At 41.4% G+C, this 8,446-nt stretch overlaps 1 protein-coding gene across 1 annotated transcript in view; it reads right to left on the bottom strand.

The window, feature by feature from the left end:
- Positions 1-8,446, bottom strand: part of Nmt2 (N-myristoyltransferase 2) — a 73,755-nt gene that overhangs the window by 45,629 nt on the left and 19,680 nt on the right. Inside the window, exons 6-7 of the mRNA XM_013515360.1 lie at positions 891-1,029; positions 180-738 (exon numbers count right to left, since the gene is read on the bottom strand). Coding sequence (XP_013370814.1) covers positions 180-738; positions 891-1,029 — 698 coding nt within the window. The remainder of the gene's footprint in view (positions 1-179; positions 739-890; positions 1,030-8,446) is intronic.

The following is an 8,446-nucleotide window of genomic DNA, read 5'->3' as shown; positions in this document are numbered from 1 at the left end:
CCGCCCACAGGACACGCCCAGTCGGCCTCTCCCCGCCCACAGGACACGCCCCGTTAGCCTCACCCCCGCCCAACGTGGCTGAACCCCGCCCCTCTCCTGCATTCCCGCCCACCTCGGTCGGAGCCTCCCGCCGCGCGCGCCCCGCCCACCCCACCGGCCCCGCCCCCTTTCGTTCTCACCCACGCGGTCGCTGGGCGGGGCGGGGGCTCCGGCTCGGCGTCCACTGTCGCGGTGGTCGCGTAGGCTCCTGGGGACGTGGGTCGCGCGATGTTACAGCCCACGAGGCCTCCCGAGCTTCTCGATTTCCGAACTCCCGCACCTTCGCCCACGCGCTCTCGTGACCCCGGCCGGCCGTGTCCGTCCGGCGCCGCGCCTTCCCCTGCGACCCCTCGCCGAGGCTTCGGCGCTGTCGTCGCGGGCTGAGTGCGGCGGCCCCTGGGCGGGGGCGTGGTCCACCGCTCACCTCGCCGTCCCCAGGTGAAGGTCGGGGCCAGACTGCAGGGACCTGGGCTGAGCCCGCCCGCCCGTCTGTGCACCCCGAGGAGGAGGCCTCCGCCCGCGGCCCCACTGTGGAGCGCAGTCTGCCCTGTCTGCTTCCGCGACCGGGTGGGCTCGAAGGTCCTGCCAGACCGCCTGGAGCCTGCGCAATGGTTTTACCAGGCAGCGGTGAGACAGCAGAAACTGTCGTGGGGAGGAAAACTAGATCGTTTTGGATTTGTTTATTTTTCCATACAACGTCTTACTACGCAGCCCAGGCTGCCCTCAAACTCCTGATCTTCCTGCCTCGGCCTCCCAGAGTGCTGAGATTACTGGGATGCAACATCGCGCCTGTGAAAGGGAGACTAAAAAGCTACCTGAAGTTTTTGGTATACTGTATTTACAAAAGGTACATCGGAAGCATTTTGTGGCTTCTGTTTTCCCCACAAGGAGACCCTTAAACGTAAGATGCAGTGAGGTAGAAGTATCTAAAGTCAAAATCCGCAGATTGATTGCCAAGTCCAGCTGTTTGGTGTTGAACCGGATATGGTTCTGTAAGAAGTGCAAATGGGGCCAAAACACAGAAAAACACAGTCTTATCTCTGAATAATTGCAGCTGATTCTGAGACAGGGACGTGTGGCCTCCGACTGCAGACCTCGGGATAAAGGCACATGCGGAGCAGTGTGGTTCCTACAGCTCCTCTCCGGGAACAGGAACGGCTGAGGAACTCTGAGCTGCTTGGATAACCAGCAGGGGCCTGACCGTGAGGAGTTTACCAGATTAGCCACTTGCAGCATGGAGAAAGGGTCTCTCAAAGATTAAAAAAAAAAAAACAAAAAAAAAAAACCCAAAGGAAACTCAGCAGACAGATATTTATTTGAACGTTCAGGCAGCATTGACTAAGAACCTCTCGAAAAAAGCACTAAAAAACCAAACAGGGCCGGGGATATAGCTCAGTGGCATAAGCGCCTGCCTGGCAAGCGCAAGGTCCTGAGTTCAGTTTCTGGTACAAAAACAAACAAACAAACAAACAAACAAACAAAAAACACCAAAAAACAAAACAAACAAACAAAAAAAAACCATAAAAACAAACCATCCTGGGAAAATAAAATGAGAGCATCAAAAGTCAATCAAACACCAGGAAACAGTAACAACCAGACGTCTGTTCCCTGAGTGAAGTCAGCCCAGACCTTTGCTGAAGTATTCTGTACTACAAAGTTTGCAGACGACCCCGGGATTCCTAAATCCTATTGCATGGGTAGAAACTCATTGTGTTTTTAATATTTTTTCTTGCTTCTTTTACTGGCTTAATCCCAAGACCAAGCTGTGTTTTCTTTTCGGAACCTCGGTTCCATGTTTCCTCAGGGGACGGCACTGTTGCCTGTGTCGCAGGAAGACCTTGGGCATTTCTTTTTCTGTCTGCTTCATCTTTTGTACAGATGTCAGATGATAGTTGTATGATTGGTCTTATTGCGGTAAAATACACAACATGAAATTTACTATTTCCCCTTTTAAGTGTATACTTTGATTGTACAGCAGGGCAAGTGTACTTAACAGTAATGATCTCCAGAACATCTTTATTTTGCAAAACAGAGACTTCTACCTACTGAATATCTCATCCCTCCAGTCTCGGGCAGCCACCACTCTTTCTGTTCTCTAGATTCCTGAAAAAACTATTTTCGTGTGTGACTGGTTTATTTCACATAATATAATGTCCTCATGGTCAATCCCTGTTACAGCATGTATCAGAAAATCCTTTTTTAAGGTTAAATAGGATTCTGTTTTGTGTACACACTACATTTTCTTTTCTTTTCTTTTTTTTTTTTTTTGGTCTTTTTGAGACAGGGTTTCCCTGTGCAGTTCAGCCTGGCCTTGAGCTCACTTTGTAGCCCAGGCTTAAACTTGCAACGATCCTCCTGCCTCAGCCTCCTGAGTGCTAGGATTGCAGGCGTGCGCCACCACACCTAGTTACTCTACATTTTCTTTTCTTTTCTTTTTTTTTATTTTTTATTGTTTTGGTTTTTCTCCAGTACCAGGAACCGAACTCACACCCTTGCACTTGCCAGGTGCTTTTGCCGCTGAGCTAAATCCCTAGCCCTACTCTACATTTTCTTTATCCATTCATTCACTGATAGACATGGGGTTTCTTCTAACTTTTGGCTACTGTGAACAATGCTGTTATGACTCTCTCTTCAAAACTTGCTCTCAGCTGTTTTGGGTACATATACAGCAACGAAGTTGCTGAATCATAGGGTTATTCTGGCTAATTTTTTGATTGTTTGTTTGATACAGGGTCTCGCTATATCAGTTCAGGCTGCCCTGGAACCAACAGTGACCCTCCTGCCTCAGCCTTCTGAATGCTGGGATTACAGGCACTCACCACCATGCCCACTCTAATTTTTTTGAAGAACTGCGATAGTGTTTTTGACAATAGCTGCAGTACTTACAGTGCACAAGTGTTGAGATTGCTCCATATCTTCTCCAAGCTTGCTAATTTTACTCGCTTCCTTCTTTCTTCTCTTCCTTCTTTCCTTTCTTTTTCTTTCATTAAGTTGTAGTAATCCTAACGGATGTGGGAGAAATAACTTCTTAATACAGCTAGGGACTTATTACAACACTGATTCTACTTACCAAGTGTGCTTTTAACCCAAAAATAAATAATATTTTTAAAGCCACATATCCTACAGGGCTGGACTGAGTGGTAGTTATCTACAGGAGACTGCATGACACATTTGCAGACATCTTAAGTACAGTGTAAAAAATTCACACATCAATCTATTTTTGGAAGCTTATTTTGCATTAGTTGTAAAGTAATACTACATAGTACTTAAACTCAAAACATACTTGAACATCCTCCCTTATTCTCTAAATAATACAATGTGAGTAGGCGGCGGGATGGGTGGAGCTAGGATTACAGTGAGAAGCAGCTGAAGGTTTTGACAGTAGGTCTCCAAATGAAAGGACGAAGAAGCTCATATTATTAACACTAGAAACATAGAACTTCATTTAAGTCTGGGTGTGCTCACCAACCTACACTTGTCGGTTTGCTCAGCAGATAATAAACATTTGATAGAGTTGCAGAGATTTTTTTCTTCCATCGTGTTTTATTGGTCCATTTTAGATACACATAATGATCACACACATCATAGAGAATTTGTACCTGTGCATGATATAAAGTCTTTCTTTTTTTCCCGTTTCTCTACCTTCCCATTTACAAAAGCTTTGTTTCCATTTTTTCTTTCTTTTCTTACTTGTTTTTTTACTCTTCCCTTTCCCCCACTCCCCATTCCCCTCCCTGTTTGAACATCTGAACATTTTCTTTCCATTTCACAATACCTAATATACATTGTGGTCCTTATTTACACCTTAGTTTCTCACACCAGAGAAACAGTGTGGTATTTACTCATGTAGGTCTGAGTTATTTCACTTAACAGTATAGTCTCAAGGGGCATCCATTTACCTAGGAATATCTCAAGCTTGTCTTTCTTTACGGCAGAGTAATAATCCATTGTATGAAAAAGCACATCTTTATGCATTCCTTGGTTGATGAGCATCTGGGCTGTCTTCAAGACCTGGTTATCAGAAACGGTGCCACTATAAACGTGGACTGCATATATTGCTGTGGTATGATGTCCTTAATTCTTTTGGGAAGATACCCAGAAGGAGAATAGCTCAGTCCAACGGGACCTCTAGTCCTAGTTTTTTGAGGAATCTCCACACTGATTTCCACAGTGTGGAAAACTGCACCAATCTACACTCCCACCAACAGTGGAGAAGTGTTCTTTTTCCTCAATAACCCCTCCAGCATTTGTTATTGGTTCATTTCTTGATAATAAACACTGTTTCTGGGGTGAGATGAAATCTCAGTGTTGTTTTAATTTGCATATTCTGAATGATATTGAACATTTTTCATATATTTATTTGCTGTTTGTACTTCTTCATCTGAGAAGCCCACTTTTGGACTGGATCTTTAAATTTGGGAGGTTTGATTTTTTTTTAAGTTCTTTATATGTTCTTGATAGTAATCCTTTGCTTGAGGAAAGCTGGCAAACATTTTCCAACTGGTTTATCTCTTCACTTGGTTGGTGATTTCTCTTGCTGTGAGAAAGCCTTTTAATAAGATGAGATCCCAGTTGTTAATTCTTTCTGATAGTTCCTGTGAAATCAGGGTTTTGTTCATAGTCTTTGCCTATACCAGTGTCTTCAAGAGTTTTACTTATTCTATCTTCCAGATTTCATGTTTCTGTTTTAATATTTAGATCTTTGATCCATTTCAACTTTAGTGCATGGTAAAAGATATGGGCCCAGGGGGCTGGGGATTTAGCTCAGCGGCACAGCACCTGCCTGGCAAGTGCAAGATCATGAGTTCGATTCCTGGTACCAGAAAAAAAAAAAGATATGGGCCCAATTTTAATCTTAGGCATATGCAAAGCCAGTTTTTCTCTGCACCATTTGTTAAAGAATCTTTCTTCCAGTGAATATGTTTGGCACCCTTGTCAAAGATAAGGTGGTTAAGTATGTCTGGATTGTTTCCGCATCTTCTGATCTGTTCCATTGATCCTCAGGTCCGGTTTTTTTTTTGTTTGTTTGTTTGTTTTTTGCCAGTACCATGCTAATTTTATCACAGTAGCTTTATAATATAATTTCAAGTAGGAAAGTGTGATGCCCCCTGCCTTGCCTTTGTTGCCCGGAATTGCCTTTGCTATTCTAGGTCTCTTCTGGTTCCAAATGAATTTTAGGATTGTTTTCTCTAGTAGTATGAGATATGCTATTGGAATTTTCATCAGAACTGCATTAAATCTGTATAACAGTTTTGAAAGTATGGCCATTTTCAGTATGTTGGTTCTACCTACTCAAGACTAAAGGATATCTTTCCATTTTCTGATAACCTCTTTCATCTCCTTTTTCAGAGTACTGTAGTTTTCAATGTGGAGGTCTTTTATATCCTTCATTAGCTTGATCCGTAGGTATTTCATTTTTCTGAATTCTGTTGTGAAAGGTGTTGTTTCCCTAATTTCTCTCTCAGTGAGTTTGTTATTGGTATACAGGAAAGCTATTGATTTTTGAGTGTTGACTTTGTATCCAGCCATGCTACTGAATTTTCTTATTAAATCTAGAAGTCTTTTGGTGAGTTTTTTGAGGTTATCTATGTAGGATATCATGTGATCCATGAATATATGATAATTTAACTTCTTTTTCTGTCCTTATTCCTTTTATTTCTTTCTCTTATCTACTTGCTCTGGCTAAAGTTTCCAGAACTATGTTGAATAAGAGCATTTTTTTTTTTTTTGGTGTTTTTTTGGTACCGGGAATTGAACTCATGACCTCGGGCTTGCCAGGCGAATAAAAGTATTGAAAGTAGACATCCTTTTCTTGTTCCTGATTTTACGTGAAAGCTTTCAGTTTTTGTCCATTTAGTATGATGTTGCCCTTTGGCTTGTCATAGATGGCGTTTATCGGATTGAGATAAAAAGACTATCTATTCCAATTTTCTGTAGGGTTTTTTTTTTTATCGTGAATGGGTACTAAACTTTGTCAAAAGCTTTTTCTGTATCTATTGAGATGATCATATAGTTTTTGTCCTTGGCTCTGCTAATATGGTGTATTACATTTATTGATTTACATATGTTGAACCATCCCTACATCCCTGGGATGAATCCAACTTGGTCATGGTGTATAATCTTTTTGGTGCTTTGCTGCATTCTGTTTCTAGTATCTTACTGAGCATTTTTGCATCTGTGTTCATTAAGGAGATTGGCCTGTAATTCTCTTTCTTAGTTGGGTCCTTCTCTGGTTTTGGTGTCAGGGAAATGTTTGCTTCCAGGAATGAATTTGGGAGTATTGCTTCCTTTTCAATTTCATTAAAGAGTTGGAGAAGTCATGGTATTAGGTCTTCCCTAAATTTCTTGTAGAATTCAGAAATAAATACATCAGGACCTGGGCTTTTCTTTGTTGGTGGGTTTTTTAATTATGTCTTTGATTTCATTGATTGATATTGGTTTATTTAGAATTTTTATATCTTCTTTATATCAGCTTTGGTAATTCATATGTATCTAGGAACCTGTCTATTTGTTCTGTGTTTTCCATCTTATTAGAGTACAAGTTCTCAAAATAGGTATAGATGATCTTCTGGATTTCTGTAGGGTCTGTTGTGATTGTACACTTTTCTGTCCTCATTGGAGTTGAGTCTTTTCTTTCCTTTTTTTGTTAAGGTTGGTTAAGGGTTTGTTGATTTTATTTAATCTTTCAAAGAACCAACTCTTTGGTTCATTGATTCTTTGTTTTTTTTTTTTAGTCTCCATTGCATTAATTTCTGCTCTGATCTTTACAGCTTTCTCCTTTGTACAAGCTTTAGGCATGGCCTGATCTTTTTCTAGAAGTTTGAGGTTCAATATTAAGTTATTTAAGCTTGCTCTGTTTTCCTGATATGGGTATTCACTGCTATAAATTTCTCTCTTAGGACTGTTTTCACTGTGTCCCATACATTCCCATATGTTTTACTGTCATTATCATTTAGTTGTATAAACTGTCTAATTTCTTCTTTAATTTCATCTGTGACCCATTGGTTTTTCAGGAGGGTGTTATTTAATTTCCATGTGTTTATGAAACTCTTGTGGTTTCTTTTGCCCTTTATTTCCTATTTCATTGCCCTAGTCTGATGATATACATGGGATACTTTCAATTCCTTTGCATTTACTTAAGCATGTTCTATGTGTTAGTATGTGATCTATTTTGAAGAACAGCCTGTGTGCAGCTGAAAAGAATATGTATTCTGATGTTGTGGGGTGGAACACTCTGTAGACATGTAGTAAGTGCATTTGTTCAAATTTTGGTTCACTTCTAATATTTCTTTTTTCTTTTCTTTCTTTTTTTTGAGACAGGGTCTCACTATGCAGTTCAGGCTGGCCTTGAGCTCACTTATGTAGCCTAGACTGGCCTGGAACTTGCAACATTCCTCCTGCCTCAGCCTTCTGAGGGCTAGAATTACAGGCATGAGCCACCATGCTTGGCCCAGTTCTAATATTTCATTGTGGATTTTTTGTCTAGTTGATCTGTCTGTTTTATTTTGTTTGTTGTTGCTTGTTTTTTTTCTGGTACCGGGAATCAAACTCATGACCTTGCACTTGCCAGGCAGGCGCTGTGCCACTGAGCTAAATCCCCAGCTCCGATCTGTCTATTTGTGACAGTGGGGTATTGAGATCCTCCAATACAATTGTGTTAAATGCTTATTTGATTTTTCATGTCCATTAGTATGTTTTACATAGTTGGGTGCCCTGGTACTTATTACATATATATTTATGATTGTTATCTCTTCCTCTTGGATCGTTCCCTTTACAGGGATGTAGTGACCGTCTTTGTCTCTCTTAATCAGTCTTGGCTTGAAATTCACTTGATCTGTGGAATAACTACCCCCAGTTCTTTCTAGGCTCCTGTGGCATGGAGTATTGTTTGCAGATTTAAGGAGCTGGAAGGTAGAATTTGAGGCAATGGCCTAGAATACAGTTTACGTACATTTTTTTGAAGTGAGAGATTTGAAGAGGTTAAGAGATGACCTGACAGAATAAGGCCTTGAACACTTCTATTCTTCCTTTTGGAGCACTACTCTGCCAAGAACAATTGTGTGAGCATGCCAGCTGGGGCGCTGCTGCACAGGGTGCACCCTTTCAGTCTCTCCCCAGCTGACAGCAGACGTGGAGACCAACTGACATGAGCTTAAGTTCCTGTCTTAGCCAGACAGAACCCACACAAAGACAGAGGACAACTCCTGAGTCTGTAACCTGTACTCATTAAAGCATGGTTTATGTTTTCTTCTGAGGCACTCACGGATTTAAAAGTCATTTTTGATTAAAAAAAAAAAAGGGGGACTTTCCTCTTGTGCCTGCAGATGTCTAATAGATAACTCAAAGCAGAACAAAGTGTGACCTTCTTTTTGTACAAGTCTCCTTCATTACGTTAGCCCTGCTCAGC

The sequence above is a fragment of the Chinchilla lanigera genome, unplaced genomic scaffold (genome assembly GCF_000276665.1).
Source record: "Chinchilla lanigera isolate Chin_1 unplaced genomic scaffold, ChiLan1.0 scaffold00028, whole genome shotgun sequence".
Taxonomy (NCBI): domain Eukaryota; kingdom Metazoa; phylum Chordata; class Mammalia; order Rodentia; family Chinchillidae; genus Chinchilla; species Chinchilla lanigera.
This window is presented reverse-complemented; position numbering and strand designations above follow the sequence as displayed.